General features: G+C 50.6%; 1 protein-coding gene across 2 annotated transcripts in view; it reads left to right on the forward strand.

Moving 5' to 3' along the window:
• The window catches only part of TMEM132B (transmembrane protein 132B), a 522,146-nt gene that overhangs the window by 34,253 nt on the left and 464,852 nt on the right, over nt 1-23,041 (forward strand). The window contains exon 1 of one of the 2 annotated variants that reach the window (XM_054444268.2): nt 1,381-1,483. The exons of the other annotated variant lie outside the window; for it this stretch is intronic. Coding sequence (XP_054300243.1) covers nt 1,417-1,483 — 67 coding nt within the window. The 5' untranslated portion in view covers nt 1,381-1,416. Of the gene's footprint in view, nt 1-1,380; nt 1,484-23,041 lie in introns of those variants that run through there. 2 annotated transcript variants of the gene reach the window in all.

A 23,041-nucleotide genomic window follows, 5' to 3' on the forward strand; every position in this document is an offset into this window, starting at 1 on the left:
TCCCAGCATGACTCATTCATTCGGCTTAGCCCCCCGTGGCTTTGCCCTGGTTGGGGGTGGGGCGCTCAGGAGGATCAGTGGTTTCTGGGATAATAGGTACTGGGGCTCCGTGTGACCTGTGACCTCCCTCCGCACTCTGGCTGCGTCCCTGCCCCTGGATGGAAGAATTCGACCACCCAGTACCGGCCCTGCGCAACACCTCCGCGCCGTCACTGCCTGACCCTGCGCTGGGAACTCATTCCCGGGACCGTCAGGGAATCTGCCCTTTCTAGGAGAACTCCTGGCTGCCTCCGCGTGCTCCTAGGGCCTGCGCGAAATGGGAAGACGCATCCTCTAGCCTGGGTAAATAAGGGACCCTGCCTCACCCGGGTGGCCATCCCCAGGCCGCCTTCGCTGTGTTTCAGGTGACCGCACCCAGCCTGCGCGCCCCTAGCCCCCATCCCGGTGCCGTGCAGAGGCTCCGCACACAGCCTCGGCCTCCCGGAGGCCCTCCCCCCTCTCCTCTCCCCTCTCCCACAGGTACTCCCTAGCTGTGCCACATTTAACCCGGGACCTCCTGTCCGCGCTCAGTCTCGCAGTCTCTGGCCCCGGCAGACACCACCTCTCCAGAGGTCGCTGCCCCATCCCGGTGACCCTCCGCTGGCCTCCTCACCCCTCGACCTTGGCAACTCCTACCGCTGCGCCCCAAGACGCCAGATCTAGCTGGGCATCCCCTCTCTGCACTCGGCATCCCCTCTCCGCACTCCGCACCCCTCCCGCAGCCCCTGTACCCGCGAGCGCCCGCGACCCCCGGCAGGCTCCCCGAGCCTCCCGGCCGGGCGCCCTCCCCCGGGCCGCCGAGCAGTGGCGCGTCCCGCCGCCTACTGGCCGGGCTGCCGCCTGTGCCCCGGCTCCCGGGCGGCCCCTCCCCCGGCCGCGGCCCCGCCCTCCGCTCCTCTCCTCCTCCTCCTCCTCCTACTCCTCCTCCTCCTCCTCCTCCCCCCGGCGCTCGCTCGCTCGCTCACTCTCTCGCTGGCTCGAGGGGCGGCCGGCAGCTGGCGCTGGCAGAGGCGGCGGCGGCGGCGGCGCGACCGGGATGGGACGGGCGCTGGGGCGCAGGAGCCGCGGCGGCGGCGGCGGCGGCGGGGGCCGCGCAACTCGGGCCAAGTGCGGGGCAGCCGGCCAGGGCGCGGGGCGCTGAGCCTCGGCCGCCCCAGCTCCCCAGCCACGCACGGCCGAGCCCAGGAGAGCGCGCAGAGGCGCAGCCGAGGAAGCGCCGCCAGCGCCGGCGCCTGCGTCTGGGGAGGAGCGGCGCGCTGGGAGCGAGCCATGCCCGGCGCCCGGGCGTAGCCGCCGGGGGCTGCTCCGGGAGCCGCGGGCCGGGCCGGGCGCGCGAGAGGAGCAGCCCCGCGCCGCGCCCACCGCGCGCCGAGGACCATGCCGCCCCCGGGCCGGGCGCCGCCGCTCGGGCTCCTGCTGGCGCTGACTGCGCTCCGGTGCCCAGGTAACGCGTCCCCGGACCCCATCCCCGACCCCGGCCGCGGCGCACAAAGTTGGCTGAACGGGCGGCTGCTTCCTTCTCAAGTCCCTGGCAGCGCGCATCTCCCGGACTTGGACAGACCTGGGGAGACCCTGGGAACCCAGGAGCCCCGGGCGCGTTCCCCTTTGCCTAGCGCCTGGGGAGAGCCCGCCTGCCTTCTCCCCCAAACCCTTAGCTTCCTTGCGGATCCTTTCGGGAAGCACGGGGGCCACAGACCGGGGCACTCAGCCTCTCGAGGCGGGTGGGGACGCGACTGCAGGAATCGAGCCCCCTCCCCGCCCTGCCTTGGGCCAAATCCCCCCCAGGTCCCAGTTCCTCCGGGGATTTTGCTGGGTGGGGGCGTTGACGCAGCCCTTCTCCAGTGCCTTGCTGCCCGCGGTCGCACAGTGGTGCGTTCCCGGGACACCTGCGGGCCCCGGAGATGTCTCGGCCGGCGCTGTCTGGCTTGTCCGCAGCCCCACCCCACGCCCCGCGGCCCTCCCCTGCTTTCACATCGCCCTCCCCAAGCTACCCACCCTCGCCAAATGGCCTCCTCTTGGCCAAAGAGCAGCCCGCTGCGCGCCTCCTGCAAACGCGGGCTACCCCAGCGCGCTGACCCCAAGGCGGGCGGGAGAGGGTAGCGGCGGCCAAGCAGTTCAGGACGCGCCGGGGAGCCTGGAACGCGGTGCTGTCCAGAGCCATTGCCTGGGCACCGGGGAGCTGGACTCCCTGCTGAACCAGCTCAGCTGTCGCCTAATCCTAGTGAGTGGGAAAAGCAAAATAGTCAGGTATTGTCTGTCTTCGCTGGAGTTTGGAAAGCTTTCTACCCAGCTTGGTGTGGCTACATGTTGGTTCTATAGAAAGCGTATCCTAAAATGACAATTCCTCCCCTCCCCCCACCCCATGCAAGCAGTGGAGAAAATCCTAAAGGCTCAGATGAACCCCGGGAACAGTCACGAGCAGCCCTCATGTGCTTTTGAAATCTCAGTTCTCCAAACCTTTTAAAATCAAAACCCATGATTTGGGAACAGGTAGCTTTTGCTTAAGAAAATCTCTCCCCATTTTCTTAACAAACAAACCGCACAGACAGGCAGAATGCAGTAGAAAAATACAACTATAACTTTTCGGCTTTCACTGTCTTGGTAAGGTTGCAGTTAGGAGCAAACCTGGTCTGTCAACTTGATGTTCGATGTATTTTATTTGCATGGAAAAAGTCAGTGTCGGCTTCCTTTGAGATGCCCTTAAGTGACCCAAAATATTTACCAACACCTTCGACTTGAAGAAAACCTTCTATTGGAGATCTCCGTCAGCGTTCGGCTTTGGTTCAGCCTAGAGAATGGCATTGGGCTTAACGTGGATGAATCTTGCTTGCTTGGCTAAGGAGCAGCTATGATAGCTGTTTTGCTTTCGGCATTCCTCTGCAGTCCACGAGAGGGGCTGCTGCTGGGGCCGAGGCTGTTTTCTCTTAGCTGAAGCCCTGGGACCTGTTTGCAAAAGTGCACAGTCCCTCGGACTTGAAAATTGCAGTTTTGTCTCTATTTTGTTTCTCCACGGGGGTCAGCGTTTGCCTGGATGTGCTTATAAGTGAATATCGGAAGTCTCTCAGAGAAGCTGCCTTCATAATGCTTTGTAAGAGAATAGGATGGCCCCACTACCACCCCCCCACCCCCGCCCCCCCGCCCTCTCCCCCAGCAACAGAAGAGCCTGTACCTGGCTCTAGAAGGCCCCATCTTGGGAGGGAAGGTGAGCTCCCACTGAAACCTGCTGCTGGCCGGCTCTTTGCCTGCTCCCCTGCTGCTCTTTGGGAGAGTCTCAGCAGGGCAGCTCGTTCCGACAAATGCCATCCGGGCAGAGCCCCCAGTGCCATCGCCCCGTCCCTGGAAGCATATGCAAGTCTTTAACTGGTCCCCACCAGGGACATAAAGAGACGACAGTTTGATAACTCTATATTTAGCACTAGTTAGGAGGGATGGCAAAAAAAAAAAAAAAAAAAAAAGAAATTCCTGAAAGATACTTAGCTGCCTACACTTGGTTTTGAGAGGTTCAGAGGAATTAACCAGAGCTTCCTTCAGAGCTGGTTGGATTTTCTGGATGATTTCTGCCATGGTTTACCGACCCCATTTGGCTGAGGGGCTGGAAGAGGGGCTGGAAGAGTTCAGAGGCAAAGATGCGCACGCTGTCTCCCATCACACACACGCAGGGACTGGCTTCTTTGTCCCCCACCCCCCTTCCTGCGTGGGTAGCTGCCATGGTAAAGAGTAGGGTGGGTGTACTTCTTTCAGCCTTGCAAGTGCTTAAACATATGGAACGGTACTTGGTAAGAGTCAGCACAAATCCCCCAGCTTAGCGACTGGGGGCCCCTATTATTCGAGCCACTTTTGTGCATGCTATGGTTTTGCAAATTAGCGGTGCAGTTACAGTCCCTGCTGAGGAAAATGAACGAACCTTGCTTCGTTGACTCATTATGCACGGGGGTCTAGGGTCTATGAAATCAGGTTGGGTGGAGCACCCCCTACCTGCCCCACGACAGAGGGGCCACGTAGTGGCAGGGGGGAGCTTTGGCTTTCAGGGCAGAGGCCCTCTTCCTCCTGCCTGGCACCTTGGTGTGGCATGTGGTATATTTCTTTCTCATTACAATAGTGATGGGGGGGGGGGCGCCTGTGTGTGGCGCTGCCCTTCAGAGAGGTGGCATTGGGAAGTGGTGGGGAGTGGTATGCAAATGTCGTCGCCTTCCCCAGCGATTTAATGGCTGCACAGTGGAGGTTCCCAGAGTAAATCATTTCATCCCCTCTCCTCCCACCGGATGCAGGGAGTTGGGGAGGCGTGGGGCTTCTGCATGAGCTACTGCACTCAGAGCCAACAATGAGCACGGTGGTTGCCTTGATCCAAGGGAGCAAAATAAACCCCTCATTTGTTGGCTGGGAGTCTGGGGTGGGGGTGGTCTCTGGGCCAGCAAAGCCCTTTCAGGGGCCTTGTTCCCAGATGCGTCTCCCAGCTCTATGCGGCTGGGTGGCTCCTTTCTTCTCTCCTGTGTCTCAATTTGAATGGGGATGAAGGGGGTCCATTTCCCCTGAAGCCAAGGGATTCAGCAATGCATCACCGCCCATCACTGTGGCGAGATGGAGGCACCCTGGTACCGTGGGTGACGGGGGTGCTGCCAACTCTTCAGCAGAGTAGGTGGGTTGACTTCTAGAGCAAGAAGGTGCCTCAGAGCCCCTCCTTCAGCAGCCCCCTGGCAGATGGGAAGGAGACTTGGGCACAGGGACCACTTGTTCAGGGTCACACAGTGAATTGGAGGCATGGGTTCCCCTCTCCTTAACTCCTCACCTACAACTTTCTAACCCTGTACCTGGGAGCTCCTTTGGTAGAGGAGTTCTACTGTACAGTCCTTTAGGGAACTATGACTCCATTCAAGGATCCCAAGGTCATGAGAATGACAGCCGCCTGGCCTGGCCAAGACAGCCATTGTCAAATCCGAAAGTTAGAGAGCAAGTCTTAGTGGTGATGGTGATGGGAAAGAGGTGGTGATGGGGATGGGAAAGGGGTGGTGATGGGGAAGGGGTGGTGATGGGGATGGGAAAGGGATGGTGATGGGGATGGGAAAGGGGTGGTGATGGGGATGGTGAAGGGGTGGTGATGGTGATGGGGAAGGGGTGGTGATGGTGATGGGGAAGGGGTGGTGATGGTGATGGGGAAGGGGTGGTGATGGTGATGGGGAAGGGGTGGTGATGGTGATGGGGAAGAGATGGTGATGGTGATGGGGAAGGGGTGGTGATGGTGATGGGGAAGGGGTGGTGATGGGGAAGGGGTGGTGATGGTGATGGGGAAGGGGTGGTGATGAAAGCAGGTGCTTCTTCCTGTGCTGCAGGCAGCATCCAGGCCTTTCCCTGCATGAACTCGATGGGATGCTCACCACTCTGGCAAGTGGACACTCTCATTATTCCTAGTTTACAAGGGAGGATCTGGAGGTCCAGAGATGCTAAGTAACTTGGCTGGGGTCACACAGGATTAGGATTCCAGCCCAGGCACTGGTCTGTGTCTTACCCAGCACCTCACACAACCAAATTTCACTCTCTAGCCTTGTGCGGAATGGTGTGGCCCGGCCTCTGAACCAGCCGGGCTTATACTCCAAGGTGGTGGATAGTCGTTAAGCTCCTTTGATGTGCTAGCCTTTACCAGGTCTTTCACTTCCTTTCTGTTCCCTCTCTCTTTGCAACAAATAAATGTATTAACGCAAACTAAGGCTTAGAGCCGTAGAAATCAAACATATCAGAGTCAGCTCTGTAGGCAACTGGGAGTCCTTTCGAATTCTGTGCTCCTGAGCGATTAGATGGCTATGTTGAAGGGCAAGACTTTGGCAGGCCGAATTTTGGTCTCATGCACTGGAATACTGGTTTATCCCTTTGGCCTCTGTGAGACTCAGTTTTCCCATCTGTAAAATGGGCCCTGAAATTCTCCCTGGCTGTTCTCATTACAAGGCTGGGGACTTCAGCAAGAAAGAGTTTCATAAACAACAATGGCGTGCTGATGCGTGAGGCTGTTAGCACAGGACATGGGTCCCAGGAGAGGAAAGGAGGCAAGAAAGGAAGGGGTGATTGGGGACACGTGCTGCAGCCATCACAGCTGCAAAGAGAAGAATCATGTGCCCCAGAATTAGTAGTAACACAATAACTAACCCTGCTGTAGGGCGCACTGTGTGTGCTTAGCGCTTCGTAGATTTTACTTCACGGATTTTTCAACAACCCTAATGGGGTAGGGACTTCTATTTGCCCCATTTTACAGATACGCAAACTGAGGCCCAGAGAGGCAATGTGAGGTTTGCAAAGTCACACAGCCAATAAGTGATGGGGTGCAAGTGTGAACCCTGGTGCGTCTGTCCCAGAGTTGGTTCTCTTAGCTACTACATTCAGTTCATGGGCACTGAAATTTTGGTGCAATTTATTGGATTTTGAGGCTGATTTGCACCCAAGGGATTAAGGGATGTGTCTTGAGTCAAGGGGAGAGTTGGGTTTTTTGTGAGAAACACAGTTTGGAGAATTTTGCCCCTCTCCCGACCCCCACTTACTTTAGAAATGAGGTCTTGCTCTGTTTCCAGGCTGGAGTGCATTGGTGCAGTCATAGCACACTGCAGCCTCAGACTCCCGGGCTCAAGCCATTCTCTTGCCTTGGTCTCTCAAAGTGCTGGGATTATAGGTGTTGAGCCACCATGTCTGGCTGAAACCTGTCCCTTCTAAAGTCCACCTCCTCATTCGGGAGCCCCGGCCTGCTTTGGCAGGAGGGACTTGGCGTTTGTGGAAACAGCAGATGTGGGAGGCCCCTGGAGGGTGGATGGCTGCAAAGTTCTCTTGTTAGTCACCAGCATTTACAAATTCGGAGATGTCAGTGTCACAATCCAGTTTCTGGCTTTGCTCAATAAATTGGGAGATCTTGGAATACTGGTTTAGCCCCTTGGCCTCTGTGAGACTCAGTTTTCCCATCTGTAAAATGGGCGCCGAAATTTTCCCTGGCTGTTCTCATTACAAGGCTGGGTACTCCAGCAAGAAAGAGGTTTGTAAACAACAATGGCGTGCTGATGCGTGAGGCTGTTAGCACAGGGCACGAGTCCCAGGACAGGGAAGGAGGCAAGAAAGGAAGGGCTGACTGAGGACACGTGCTGCAACCATCACAGCTGCAAAGAGAAGAATCATGAACCATCAGCCGTCTGCCAAGTGGTTTCTCACTCAGGATTTCATGAGATTCTTGGGCAACTGTTGAGTGAGGGGTAGGATGTGTCCTCAGATGGGGACACTGAGGCTCAGAGGAACCTAGGGACTGATTCAAGATAAGTCAGTCCATGAAGGGCAGGGTAGGGTCTCCTCCCCAGAGCTCATGACTTCTGCCCTGATGGTGCCTTCTTGTCCTGGAGTTTTGCCTCAGTTTCCCTGCCCTCAGGCCTGGGTGCCTGTGATCTCCGGGGCTTGTGTTCTAGGGCAGGTTGGGTGATGATGAGGAGACAAATAAGAAGCTTATAAATACACCCACAGGAAAATCCCAGACATTAATTTGTGTTTTTCATGGTCAGTGCAAGGCGATATGATGAAGAGTGACTGTGCGATCCAGGAAGACTTCTTAGAGGAGGTGGCAGTTTTCTAATTTGAGACCTTAATGACCAGAAAGAGCCAACTGAGAGAAGGGGGTTCCGGGCAGAAGGCATGTGAATCCTTGCAAGGTTCTTTGCAGAGTGCCTGGCACACAGCAAGTGCTCAAGAAATGGCAACCAGCTCATTCATTCATTCATTCATTCATTGAACAGAGGTATAAATCAGTGCTAAGCACTTGGGACACAGCAGAGAACAAAAGAGACAAATCCCACACTCTGTCATTCTTGCAGAGCAAGACAACAGTAAAGCAGTGGACAAAGAAATCTGAACTTCAATGTCAGGAGCCATGGGGAGAGATGAAGCAGAGGAGCTCAGAGGAGCTGGTCATCGCTTTCCTGCTCCACCAGCTGCGTGGCTTTCCATCTTCCCATTCAGGGCAGAATGGACTCTCAATGCCCATTCTCTGCCGGCTGGGGGCAGGAGAGAAAGAAGCCTGGGTTCTTTGGAGTTGAATTCCAGTGACTTCCCTTGGCTAAATCAGCTGGTTCTGCAGCCAGGGTGCTCCTGTCTCCCTTCCCTGACACCCTGACTCTTAACTGATCAATACCCTCTCCTTATGCTTCAGCCCCAAAATAGTTACATAAAAAATCAATAGAGTCCAATTTGATTTGCTGTATTTTATTACTGAGGGTGATAGAGTCACTGGGTGCTCCGAGCCTGGTCTGAATTAACCCGTTGGCGGGGGGGGGTCTCACTCATCGTGGCCGCGCCTCCGAGTCCGGGATGCAGTGCCCGGGAGGGGTGACTCAGTAAATCATGCCTCAAATGTCTGCTTTGTGTCCTGAATGCCTCCTGCCGGGGCTCTCAACACATCACAGCAAATGGACACATGAAAATACTGCCGTGGCTGCAGCCGGCACACCTGGGGTGACTCCCTGGGCCTTCCAAGGGGTCTTGGCTTTGTTTTTGGAACTCTGGAAGGGAGGCTGGCAGCACCTCATCTCCTGGCTCCCGGAGTCTGCGGCTCTTTGTTTGCTGGGTCCTCTCCGTGTTGTGTACTCTGCCGACGTATTTATGTCTTTGGCTTGGTATTTTTCCTTTCTGTAGTTGTGCCATCTGCTGCTGCAGGCTGCAAGCATTCCTGGCGAGCAGAGGGGGCCAGGTCAGTGGGGTTGGGGGGCACCTGGGCAGAGAGATGGCAGAGGTGGGAGGGCCGGGTGGGAGGGGAACCTGTTTTCTGCGAGTCTGTAGGTTGGACAAGGGGAGGGAAGGGGGAGGCATGGTGTAGATGGAAAATGTTATTTTGCTAGAAAACTTGTCTCTAAGCAGCAGCCAATCAGAACTTTTCCAGGCTGGTGGAGGGCTGCTGACTGCCTCTGGGCCATATCTGGCCTGCAGACTTTTCTTATTGGTTGCCGGCATTTAAAAATTGGGAGCTGTCAATATCACCATAGGGGTTTCTGGTTTTTCTCAAGAAATTGGGAATTCTGGGCAGTGTTGGCCTCGCCTCTTGACCTGAGACTCAGTTTCCCTTTCTGTAAAATGGGCTCTGAACTCACTCTGGCCGGCCTTGTTCCTGGAGACCTCCCTTCATTTCATATCCTCCCTGCCTTCTTGCCTTTGTCTGTTCCAAGACATTTTTATTGTGCACCTGCACTGTGCCAGCCCCTGTCCGTGGTGCTGGGGATATCAGCAGGAAGAAGACAGGCAAAAAACCCTGTCTTTGTGGTAAGCATTAAGGTGGAGAGAGACGGATACTGAACACAATAAATAACTAAACACACTGTGCATTACCTGGTGGTCAGTGCTGTGGAGAAATGGAGTGGGGGAGCAGAGATGGAGCGCTGGGGAGGAGGGCTTGCGGGGTTTTTTTTTTTTTTTGAGATGGAGTTTTACTGTTGTTGCCCAGGCTGGAGTGCAGTGGAGTGATCTTGGCTCACTGCAACCTCTGCCTCCCGGGTTCAAGCGATTCTCCTGCCTCAGCCTCCCAAGTAGCAGTGATTACAGGCGCTCAATACCATGCCTGGCTAATTTTTATATTTTTAGTAGAGATGGAGTTTCACTGTGTTGCCCAGGCTGGTCTCGAACTCCTGACCTCAGGTAATCCACGCACCTTGGCCTCCCAAAGTGCTGTATTACAGACGTGAGCCACTGCGCCCGGCTGGGTTTGCAGTTTTATACAGCAGAGTCAGGAAGGTGGCATCTGAACAAAGACCTAAAGGGGTAAGGGAGGAGGCCAGGTGGCTATCTTGGGAAGAGTGTTCCAGGCAGAGGGAACAGCAGGTGCAAAGGCCCTGAGGTGGGAATGTGCTTGGCAGAGTCGAGGGAAGGAAGGGAGGCCAGTGAGAGCTGTTCCCTCACTCTTTGGGCTGAACGAGTAAGAGAACAGCAAGAGGAAAGGAGGCCAGCGCAGTGAAAGTTCTAACCAAACTAGTCTTTGGTTAGAACTTTGAGTTTTACTCTGAGTGAGATGGGAGCTGTTGGCAGGTTAGAGCCGAGGAGGGATCTGCTGTGACTCACAGGAGCAGAAGCCCTGAGAGGCTACTGCAGTAGTCCAGGCAGTAGTCCAGGCAAGTGACAATGGCTGCTTGGACTGAGTGGTTGCTGCAGAGGAGGTAAGAGGTAGTGAGATGTGGAGTGTATTCTGAAATTTGAGCCACAAGATTTGCTGATGAATTGGGTTCATTTAGTAGATATTTATTGAGTGTCTACTATGTGCTCATTACTGTACTTGGAATTGGAACCAAATCAATATTTCTTAGTGATGAACAACAGAACTTCATCTGTGAGTTGGGCCTTTGCCTTTTGTTTGATCTTCCCAAGAGTCCCAGTGGAGAATGGCCTGCATTTTTGCATCTGTAAGATGGAGATATTTATACATCATTAATGGCTGGGCACGGTGGCTCATGCCTGTAATCCCAGCACTTTGGGAGGCCGAGGTGGATCACATTAGGCCAGGAGTTCGAGACCAACCTGGCCAACATAGCGAAGCCCCATTGCTACTGAAAATACAAAAAACTAGCTGGGCATGGTGGTACATGCCTGTGGCCCCAGCTACTCAGGAGGCTGAGGCAGGGGAATCGCTTGAGCCCGGGAGGCAGAGTTGCAGTGAGCCGAGATCATGCCACTGCACTCCAGCCTGGGTGACAGAGCAAGACTGCATCACAAAAAAAAAAAACCAAAACATCATTAAGGAGAATAAAGTTAAGAGGGGTCATGAGATGATAGCTGTGGAATGTTTACTGGCATATAGTAAGTGCTCAGTAAAGAGTGGCAATGATGAATATTGTTAGTATAATGCTGATGATCTTAATAATGATGCTTGACGTGACCAGGGCTCAGTTATGCTTCTTGCCCCAGGAGAAACATAGCTGGAAAGAGCAGAGTTAGGATTTGACTTGTGATCTGTCAGACTCAGTTTGGTATTCATTTTTCCTGCTGAAATCACTAAGATTTTTATTTTTAATTAACTTTTATTTTAAGTTCAGGGGTACACGTGCAGGTTTGTTATGTAGGTAAACTTGTGTCGTGGGGGTTTGTTGTACAGATTATTTCATCACCTAAGTATTAAATCTAGTATCCATTAGTTATTTTTTCCTGATCCTATCCCTCCTCCCACCCTCCACCCTCCTGTAGGCCCCAGGGTATGTTATTCCCCTCTGTGTGTCCATGGAAATCGCTAAGATTCGAAGAAAAACATTCTTCCTCTGTGCCTGATGTGATGATTCTGGCACAGTTGATTGTTCATTTGCTAGTACAGGTGTTTTTGTTTTATTTAGGAGAGGTGTATGTGAAAAGGTGTGTGTCAATCAAATTTTACTTCCTCCATCAACTTCCAGGACATTTTAGAGATGTGTAAATTCTGTTTGACCCTTTGCCGGCCTTGGCTCCTGACTTGTTGCTTGTTATTTTCTGTACCCTTTAATCCAGGCATCAGCAAGCCATGGGCCATGCACCAAATTTGGCCCTCTACTTGTTTTTTAAATAAAGTTTTATTGGAACACAGCTGTGCCTATTTGTTTACATATTGTCTGCAGCTACTTTTGTACAACAATGACAGAATTAAGTAGTTATGACAGGTATCATATGGCCTGCAAAGCCTAAATAACCTATCTACTCTCTGGTCTGGTCCTTTTAAAGACAAAATTTGCCTTAAATGTTCAAGTAGGGAATGCTCTGTGAATGTATGTTTATAGGACACTGACAGTGTTCAAAAACAAGCCATCATTTTTAATGTCAAAAAAAATTATCCAGCTCCTTGGAATGAGAAGAATTGTGGGTTTGGTAACTCTCAGTGGAAAAAGAAAAACAGATTGATCGAAAGTTGCCATCAACTTAGTAATGCTTTTGAATGAGTAGGTTTTGGTAATTACAGTAGATTTATGTAACATTTAAAAAATAGTAGCACGTGTGTGTGAGATATTTTTTACTCTGTAGGCAAAGCTCAGTGGCTCACAGCACAGAAGCCCCCTTGTAGGGAGGCTGTGGAGGGAACTGATCAGTGATTTTATACTCAGCGTGATTCCAATCCATGGATCTCTTATAACCTTGTGTTTCTTCATATTGGGTTAAAAGATGGATCTAGCCTTCTTTGTCTTTAATCTGTGACATCCAGGCTTATGATATTTTAAGTTTCCAATGTGATGCTGTAATGGAGATGATGTGCCAATGCAAGGGTATGTCACTATTTTAGTCTGAATTCTCTTAGTTGTAAGGGACAGAAATGGGAATGTAGGCATCCTTGGAGCTGGGAAATTGAAGAGGGAAATGGCTTCAGGTATGGCTGGGTCCAGGGGCTTAACTATCTCCTAATGGGGGATTCTGCTCTGTCTGCCACTTGGTCTCTTAGTTCTTTTTTCTCTCTGTGTTGACTTAATTCTCAGACAGCCTCCCCCCTTCTGGTGGCAAAGCTGGCCACAGTTGGCTCCAGCCTGTCCTCCAACCAGCGGAAATAGAATGTTTCTTTCCTAGTCATCCTAGTAAGAACCCCAGGACTGACTTTTACTGGAGTAACTCGGGTCATGTGCTGACCCCTCAGCCAGGGACTGGGACTGTGGGGATGGAGTCTAATCGACCACACTTAAGTCAGAAGCTCATTTCTGGAACTGGAATTAGAACCACGTTGCCAGAGAGGAGCAGAGGTTATTTCCCAAAGGAAAATATGGATGCTTGCATCAGAAGGAAGAAAAACTACTACCCAAGTAGGGTGGGGAGAACCCGCAGGTCTGGAGAGCACTCACATGTGATTGATGCCTCTGGGGTCCCTATGCCAGGAAAGGAGCTGATGCTGCCTCCCTCCCACCCCTGGAGGCTGCCCTTTGAGCTGCTTCCAAAGCTCCTCGTGCTTCTTTATTATGTGTGTGACCTCTGAAACCCCAGCCCAGTGACTTCACACATATTTTGGTTGCTTTGGTTGAGGACGAATACTTGGAAGATAATCTGCCAGCATGGATTAGAGTAGTATCTGGTCTTTGACCCAGCAATCCCACTTCTGGGATTGTATAAATAAGAGGATTTCTATTTTGTATAAATAAGAGGATTCTTATTGTATTGTATAAATAAGAGGATTGCCATATTTATACAATTGTATAAATATGTATACATATTATAGTCTATATTGTATAAATAAGAGGATTGCCATGAAACAGGTGTGTGTGCTGTTTCAGAGGCAGCACATAGCGGTAGTGATGGAGTTTGGCTCTTAATCACTGCTGTTTGCTGCCCCTGAAACTGGCACACACACAGCATCGTATACACTTTTGCATAGTTTTACAAGTGTGCAGGAAGGCGTGGGGACCCATGCCAGTGGTTAACCTTACTGACCTCAATGAGGAAATGAAGGGGTGATGCTTGCAGGGCTGATGGAAAAGGAGGGGAGAGAGAGAGGGGGAGGAAACCAAGAATGCGTTGGATATCTTAGCTACGGTAATGCTGATATTTAAGTTGTGAGCTCAGCTCTTAGGGTTTCTGGGTCCCTGTTGGAGCAGGTGGAAATTCTCTGAGTTTGCTGCCATGGTTTGTGGGTTGTGGGGGGCTGTGATACAGGGAGCTCAAGTGACACATTAAGGATGATGCTTGGGGCATCTCTGGGGGAACAAGGAAGCCTAGATTTGATGTGCTGTGTATTTCTGTTCAGACTGGGTTCATCAGTGAGTGAAGAGACTTAAAATAGTGGTGGCTTAAAAAGCAGAAGTTTCCAGTAAGATTTTGAAGTTATGTAGCCCAGGACTGTTAGGCTGAATCTGTTCCATGAAGTACTCATGGGCTCTCCCTCCTTTCTACCATTACAAGGTTGTGAGTTTTGTCCTCATGGCTCAAAACGGCAGCTGCAGGTGCAGCCATCTCATCTCCATCCCAGGCACCAGGATGAAGGTATAGATTAAAAAAAGGGCAGAGGATACGCATCAACTGTCCTTTAAGGAAGAGTCCTAGAAGCAGCCCCATGGTGCTGCCTCATGCGTTGCATTGGTGAAGACTAAGTCACATGGCCACATCTTGCTGCAAGAGAACTTGAGAAATTCAGTCTTTATTTTAGCTAAAGATCAGGGTTTCTGTTACCATGGAAGAAGGAAAGAATGGATACCGGGCACAAAGTTGTTAGTTTGTGGTAAATCCCTCGGCAGAAAGTAGGATTGCATTTGGAGAAAGGACTTGAACCACCAGTGTTATAACCACACTTGTCTTAATAGAGTTTGTGTGTGTGATTTCATTCTGCCTTCTAAGGTGGGGGCTGGGGACATGTAGTTTTTCTGGGTGCCAGGAGGAAAATAAAAGCAATTTGCTGAATGCATAAATGTAACCCTTTCAAATATATAAAAATGGCTTTAGAAATATTATAGATAAGCCTGAAGTCCTTTTTGATCAATTTCATATTCTCTCAAGAGGTAATCAGTTGTTGGTTTGCCGTGTATTTTTTCCTGTAGGAAGTCTGTAGTATACCATTGTTTTAAGTTTATTTTTATACGTATACCCCTTGTCTTTTCAGTATTCATCTCCATCTTCCAGGTACATATAGAACTACCTTATTTTTTTTGAATTGCTGGCTAGTATTCCATGGCACGCATATAGCAAGGTGTAGCTAGTGAATTTCCTCTGCCTCATGAAATGGGGGATTCTTCAGGCATAGAAAGGGTGTTCAGAAAGATTTGCAGATGTCCATCCCACCCACCAGGAATACTGGGTAAGGATCAGCACCCACTGAGGATCTCTAGACATTTAAGGAAAGTGAGGGTATGATTGCATGATGGCAGAAGAAAGAACTGACATCTGAGGAGATTGAGTTAACAGAGAAATGCGGAGCCTGGGGGCAGTCAGGAGATGGTGGGAGAAGGGGACTTGTTCTTAGAATCCAGACCTCTTGCCCAAGAGTAGCTTCTTGAGGGCAGGTCCCAGCCAGTGCTTCCCAAGTTTCTGTGCCTGGTGGTTCTGGCTGTGGATAATTCTCAGAGGTCTTGGAATGCCAGCCCATCTACTCATGGCATTTCTCCAGATTCTAGGAGCTTTGATCTTACAATAGGAGCACCCTCTAAGTTCTCTGGTCTATGCCTCTGTAGCACTTAGCACAAACACATTTGTTTCTAATGGAAAACTGTCTAAAAAGCACTATGAATTTATCATGGAAATTTTATTTCTTTGATATTTTTTTATCTCTCCACCCACCATCCCCCATGCCCAGCCCAGTTAAGTGTTTCTCTCTTAAATTTATGGGCTGAGCTGCTGAGAGGGTCTGCATATTTCAGGGGGAAAAGTATTGGGGGAGGAGGTGTCAGCCTTGCTGTTTGCACCGGTGTCATTTACACAGGGTCCGAAGTAGCCTCATCTTCCTTTTTGATCAATTTGCCTGTCATCTTGGGTCATTTTTCACAGGGTCCGAAGTAGCCTCATCTTCCTTTTTGATCAATTTGCCTGTCATCTTGGGTCATTTCACAAGGGTGACTAAATTCTGTTTCTCTCACACTGTAGCAGAGAGGACAGTATGAGGGAGAAAGGTGCTAGAATTTCTTTCTAAATATTTCTTGTCCTTCAAGTTTTCCTTACTCCTCTTACTCCCTTTCTTTCTTCATGAAAGATTTAAATAAGTGTTTGGGTGAGGGAATGAACTACCACAGCACTTCCTGTCAGCTTTATATCACTCACTGCTTCATTATATACTGTTTGCCCCTCTGCTAGCTGCTTATGCTTGCTAACTGAAGTACATCACTGAAATTAAGGTCATGAACTTAGGCAGCAGGCTGCCTGGGTTTGAATCCCAGCTCCACCACTGGCTAGCTCTGTGACCCTGGGTGAATTACTTCATGTCTCTGTGCCATAGCATTTTCATCTGTGAATGGGGAGAAGAGGAACTCCTACCCCTTGAGATGTTGTGAGGATTAAGGGAGATATTGTGTAAGAAGAACTTAACGTAGTTAAGTTAAAGCTTGACATCACATCAGTGTTTAATAAATGTCAGCAACTGCTTTAATCTGCTTTGCTGGTTGGTGAGTTCAGTGAACACCTGCTACGTGCCCTGGTGGTCGTCTCTGTGGTGTTGCTCATCTCTTCTCCCACATTATTTCATATTCAGATTCTGTCATATGATAGTGCTTGTCTGCTTCCTCACCCTGGTGTCACACCCTCATTTTCTTTTGGGGGACCATTTCTCCCTTGCTGTAAATCCCTGTGGCTTGGGTGTTGGTAAACTTTCTCCTCCCCCTCCCATGGACCAGTTCATGACTTGCACACAACCAATCAGAACGTCCTATCTCTCAGGCTTAAGGGATTGGATCAGGGTTGGGCACATGGCCTAAGCTGGGCCAATGAGGGCCAGCCCTAGGATGTTTGTTGAAAGCACTGGGGAAGAAGTCTTCCTTTTCTGTTGCAGATGCCAATCTGTTAGGATGTGAGCCTAGAGGTAAGTCATTACTGCTGTGAAATAAATGACCGCAGACTAACAGCTTAAAGCAGCACACATGTGTTATCTCACAGTTCCTGTGGGTCAGGAATCCAGGGACAGCCCCAGGTCCTCTGCCAGGGGTCCTCTGCCCCAGAAGCTCTCACAAGGCTGCAGTCAAGGTGTTAGCTAAGGTTTGGGTCTCATCTGAAAGCTGGACTGGGGAAGGATCTGCTGCTATGCTCACATGGCGGTTGGTAGGATTCCATTTTTGTGGGCTTTTGCCCTGAGGGCCACAGTCCCTTGCTGACTGTTGGCCAGAGGCTGCTCTCAGTTCCCGTCCCTGGGGCCCTCTCCATATGGCAGGTTGCTTCATTAGAGACAGTGAGTAACAATCTCTGATCACAGAAGTGATGTCCCTTCAATGTTGAGGCATTCTATCAGTTAGAGGGAAGTTACACAAGGAGGGCTACACAAGACTGTGAACACCATGAGGCCAGATCTTTGGAGGCTGTCCTAGAAGCTACCTACCATTATGGAACTGCCTGAGAATGAAGCAGGATGGAGAAAAACCTGGAGTGCAGGGGGAGTGAGGGAGAGTTTCCTGGTGACCATATTTGAGTGCCCCAAAGTAGCTGTTTCTGATATGAACTTGATCGTGAACTTCCCCAGTACATGATCCAACACATTTTTTTTTTCTTAATTGGGTTTCTTTCACTTGCAACCAGAGAGTCCTGGTGAAGTCCCATGAAGGCTTCTCAGATCCCGTTGCCTGGCACTGTCTTCTCCTTTGAAAGGCTTTGGCTTGATTGAAATCTAGGTTGGAAAATGTGCAGAATCTTATGTCTGCCTCTCTACTGAGCTCATCAGGGGCAAAGTTGCATGAATATTTTTTTATTTCCTTCCCCGCTTTACTTCCAGTGCCTAGAATGCTGTGAGACACAGAGTGGAAGCCATCTGCCAGTAATTACTGGTACAAGAGGCCCTTCCTTGTCCCCATCCCTTCCCCTGCGATCAAAAATGTTTCAAAAATTATCTCTATCGACTGCACCTGGCTTATGGTTGGAATGCTGAATGTCAAAGACAAAAATATTGTTGATGCTACCCCCTAGAGGCAGTGCACAGCTGCACACAAATTTCAGTGAAAGTGTGAATTTCACAGCTTTGAGAGGATCTTCTTCACAGAAATGACACATCACAAGCAACAGAGCTGATCAGAGGTAGAGCTTACCAATGTCTTTAACATTTTATATGTTAATTGGTTACTTCTGTGACCATCTTGACATATACAAACATTTACCTGACACCAGTATATTCATTTTTACTGATAGGATTTTATAATTTTTTTTCTAGAGTTAGTAGAATTTTACTGCCTATCCAGAACTCATGATCTATTGGCTGCCAATATATAAAAAATGTTTTCTCCATAAAGCATTTTAAAATATGTTTCAATAATGCATGATGTAAAGTATAATTTTTTTCCTCTTCCTTTGTAAAATTGGGATGTATCATATATACTAGAATTTCTCATAGGTTGGCAGACGTGGATGGAGTATACACTATCTATAGGGCAAAACCCTGCTGGTGCATGCTGTAGCCATATCTGCTGACCTGTGAGAAATTCCAGTATATATGCTGACCTCCACAGAGTACTTTGAACAGGGAAACTTTAATATAAAGAACTATCAACTCCTGTGTATAACGGGATTAGAATAAAAAGGGCTGAGAAGTAAAGAGAACCTTAAAAGAATAACAGATGCCCAAAGCAGCCTACCTAGGGCTGAGATGGAGCGGGTTAGGTCAGTGGACTTGCTGGATTCACTAAATGGCAGTAATCATTATCACTGCAGCCATCTTTCAATGAGGGCTCCATGTGCCAGGCACTGTGCTCTGCCCCTTATGTAGAGTATCTCGTGAATCCTTTCAATGAGGGCTCCATGTGCCAAGCAGGGTGCTCAGCCCTTTGTGTGGAATATCTTGTGAATCCTTTCAGTGAGGGCTCCATGTACCCGGGCACTGTGCTTAGCCCTTTATGTGGAGTATCTCATAAATTCTTTCAATGAGGGCTCCATGTGCCAGGCAGGGTGCTCAGCCCTTTGTGTGGAATATCTTGTGAATCCTTTCAGTGAGGGCTCCATGTACCCGGGCACTGTGCTTAGCCCTTTATGTGGAGTATCTCATAAATTCTTTCAATGAGGGCTCCATGTGCCAGGCAGGGTGCTCAGCCCTTTGTGTGGAATATCTTGTGAATCCTTTCAGTGAGGGCTCCATGTACCCAGGCACTCTGCTTACCCCTTTATGTGGAGCATCTCATAAATTCTTTCAATGCAGGCTCCATGTACCAGGCACTGTGCTTAGCCCTTTATGTGGAGTATCTCGTGAATCCTTTCAATGAGGGCTCCATGTGTCAGGCAGGGTGCTCAGCCCTTTCTTAATATGGAATATCTCGTGAATCCTTTCAATGAGGGCTCCATGTGTCAGGGACTGTCCTTAGCCCTTTATGTAGAGTATCTTGTGAATCCTTTCAGTGAGGGCACCACGTGCCAGGCAGGGTGCTCAGCCCTTTATGTGGAATATCTCATGAATCCTTTCAGCAACCCTGTAGACAAGGAGCCTGAGGCTGAGGGAGGGTGTGACTTGGCCAGAGCAGCTGGGGCGGGAATGGCCGGGACTGCTGGGCCTCTCTCTCTGTCTCCATGTGGTCTCTCCAGCCTGGCAGCTTCAGAGCAGCCCAACTTCTGTGGGCTTCAGTGTGTGTGTCTCAAGACAGAGCCAGCTGGCAGCTGTATGGCCTTTTATGACCCACCCTTGGAAACCATGTCCATCGCATTTTACTCATTAGCAGCCAGCCCATAATCCAGGGGAGGGGAATTTGGCTCCACTCTTTGATCAGAGGAACGTCAAAGAATTTGCAGACAGGCTTTCAAGCCATCACAAATTATTTGGAGAAAGATTGCAGCAGGCGGGACCCGCAGCAAGGGTTAATCACTAAGTCACCGAAAATGCCTCTAACCCACCTGAATCTGGTCTGGGGAGTGGTGGGGTGGGGAAGAAGGAGCTTCTTAGCTCCTGGATTCTTCAGAAAGGCTGTGAGTGGTGGGATAGAGGGTGGGACTGCCCGACCCCACAGCTAGGAAACAGTGGTCCCATGGCCTTGCTCCCTTAGCTTTTTTCCCTTAGTTTTTTCTGGTGGGATGGTATTCCTTTGGTCTTCCTCAGAGGCACCAGATGCCCCTTTCCTGGTGCTGTGGCTTGGGGGCCTATGACTTTGTTTGTTTGTTTGTTTGTTTTGAGACAGTCTCACTATGTAGCGCAGGCTGGAGTGCAGTGGTGCAGTCTCTGCTCACTGCAACCTCCGCCTCCTGGGTAGCTGGATTACAGGCACATGCCTCCACCCCTGGCTAATTTTTGTAGTTTTAGTAGAGACAGGGTTTCACCACGTTAGCCAGGCTGGTCTCGAACTCGTGGTCTCAAGCCATCCACCCACCTCGGCCTCCCAAAATGTTGGGATTACAGGAGTGAGCTACCGCACCTGGCCTGATTGATATAAACGAGGTCCTCACAGTCTCTGGTCTGGCTCCTGGACAGCGTGCTTGGTGTGGGTGTTTAGTCTTCCTCTGCTCAGCCACTTGGGAAGAGCCACTAGCCCATTGCTCGGTTGCCTTGTGTCTTGTCCTTGCGGTGGCTTTGGGACCCAGACTTCCCTTTCTCAGAGCCACCTGCCTCCCACTTCCACTTCCTTCATTCGCTCTGCTCCTCTACAAGGGACTCATTTCGAGTTGTTAGCATTCCGAGCTGGTGGCAGCCAGCTACCTTCATCAATGTGAGAAACTTGAATTAGAATATTAATTTCACCTGGGTCTTGGACGCATTGTTTCTGTGCTGAGCACATATTTAACACCGGGGAAAATGCAGTTGGCTCCTTCTTCCTATGCTTCTCCCAGAGGCTCCTGGGGGAGGTGATGGGATAAGAGCCCCGCCTGTTTCTCTGTGCAGGTCTGTGAGCCCTGGCTCCTGATGCATTCAGTGGAAGGAACGTTTACCTACTCCTGTTCCACCGGTTATCAACCAGCATCTCGTGGCAGATACAGCCCAGGGCATATCTGTTTGGCTAGCCCAGTGCTTTAATAACTTTTGAGCCAATATTTAAGAGCTAGAAGATTTAATATGAAAATTTGGATATTTGGCTTCTCGTTGAAACAGCAGTGGGGCCGATAGCACTGGGTCCTTTTCCCAGGGAGTGACTATGGACTGCAGGGAGTGGAGGCTGCTCCCTTTAGACACACTCCCCAGTTCACTCCACTGGCATTTAGTTGAACACCTGCTATGTGCCAGGCATGCTTGTTGGTGCTGGCATTGTAGCCCCTGCTGTCAGGGAACTTACATTCCATTAAGAATGGTCACTAATTTCTGTTGCCTGTTGGAAGCCTCCAGACCCGGTGCTATTGGATATATTCTACAGTGATGGAGATCTTCTCTAGCTGCACTGTTCAATATGGTATCCGCCAGCCACATGTTGATGTGGAGCATTGAAACGTGACCACTGTGTCTGAGGAACTGGATTTTTTTATTGCATTAAACATACATAACAAAATTTACCATCTTAACCATTTCTAAGTGTACAGTTCTGTGGCATTGAGCACATTCTCACTGTTGTCCAACCATCACCACCATCCATCTCTGCAAAATGGAAACCCCATACCCATTAATCAGTAACTCCCCTTTCTCCCTTCTCCCTTGCCCCAGGCCTCCGCCATCTTTCTGTCTCTATTCATTTGAATATAAGTAGAATCATACAGTATTTGTCCTTTCGTGACGAGCTTATTTCACTTAACATTGTGTCTTCGAGGTTCACTCGTGTGTAGCCATGTGCTAGAATTTCCTCCCTTTTTAAGGCTGAATAACATCCCACTAGGGAACTGAATTTTTCATTTCATTTCAATTTAATTAATATATATTTAAAGTTAAGTAAATTTAAATGGCTACCTGTGGCTAGCTAATGGCTACTGTGTTGGACAGTGTGGGTCTAGGTATTTGAATTTGCATTCCCCATGCCTCAGTTAATCCAACTTCTTCATTTAACAGTTGGGGAAACTGAGGTACACAGATCACGCAGAGCCGGAGCTTGAACCCACATCTCCCTGGTAGCTCACCTGGCATGTCTGGTGTAACTAGTATCAGTTGGGCAATGAATGGAGGGATGGCAGTAGACAGAGTTGGGGAAGGTGGGCAGGGCCATGTGGACTAAGGGAAAGAGTTCAACTTTAAAGAGGACAATTTATTGAGCTGAGATTTACATAACAACCATTTCAAAGTGTACATTCAAGGGCATTTAGTTCATTCACAGTGTTGTGCAATCATCACCTTTAGCTAGTTACAAAACGTTTTCATCACCCCAAAAGGAAACCCTATACCCTGCAGGTAGCCACCCCCCACCCCCATTCCCCCAGGCCCTGGAAACCAGCCATCTGCTTTCTGTCTCTCCAGATTTGCCTGCTGTGGACACTTCATATACATGGCATCACATAGCATGTGGCCGTCTGTGTCTGGCTTCTTTCTCGTAGCGTAACGTTTCGAGGTTCATCTTTGCTAGCATGTGTCCGGATCGCGTAGTGTTTTGTAGTGGAATCGTCTTCCACTGTATGGATAAGGGATTGGGATTTGATCTAAGAGCAGTGGGGACACCCCTGCAAGGCCTTTGGTGGGGGTCTGTTTCTTGCTGAGATGGCTGCATGGTGGAAAGGAAGACCCCTTCCACAGCCCTGTGGTAAACAGGTTTCCTCTTCCTGGGTTCCATGAAGCCCAATCTCAGCTTTGTGTCCGGGGTCCAAAGGGACAGGGTTCTTGGCTGCCGTAGAAGTGGCTGCCCTCGTGTGCCCCTTCATGCCGTCACCACAGGCACCCTCCTAGGTGCAGAGGATGCTCAGGCCTCGAGCAGGGGCTCTGTAGGTGTGTCCCCTCTGAGTGCTGCGTCCCCTCTGAGTGCTGCAGCCACTCGGGTGTCAACTGAGCCCAGAGTTATTGATTTACAGGAGGCAGATTATGTTTGGGAAATTGATTTGACTCAGAAGGGCGCTCTTGCATGGAGGGGAAGGGATTGTACTCTGATGTGACTCTTGCCTGGGAAGCGGGAGCCGGCAGGTGATAGTGAGAGGCTTGGGGATTAAAGGGAAGAAAAAGAAAAGGGGAAGCCTCTGGCCAGCCTGAGCCTGGGTGCACACGAGGGCCGCTCTCTTTCTGTAAATGAATGTTGGGGAGCCTGGCCTGCTGGGTGAGGCTCACATCTCTTAAGTGGGGCAGAGGCTCGCAGATGGACCGCCCCAGGGGATGGTGCAGTGGGTTTGCTGGGTGCCTTTGTCGCAGCCTGGGACAGCAGACGCTAGCAGTGGCAGCAGAGCGGCTGGTCACTGGGACAGTGCTCGACTGGGGGAAGGGGTCCGGCCCCCTTTCTGTCCTGATCACCCCAGGGGAGGAGGGCGTTGGCTCAGTCAGCCCTGCTTTGCTTGAGGGACTGACGGCAGGGACCCTGCCACCCCATTTCCTTTGTTCCTAGCCGCTGCGGTGCTGGTCATGCTTGGGAGCATGGAGACACTC

Source organism: Pongo pygmaeus, chromosome 10 (genome assembly GCF_028885625.2).
Source record: "Pongo pygmaeus isolate AG05252 chromosome 10, NHGRI_mPonPyg2-v2.0_pri, whole genome shotgun sequence".
NCBI lineage: Eukaryota > Metazoa > Chordata > Mammalia > Primates > Hominidae > Pongo > Pongo pygmaeus.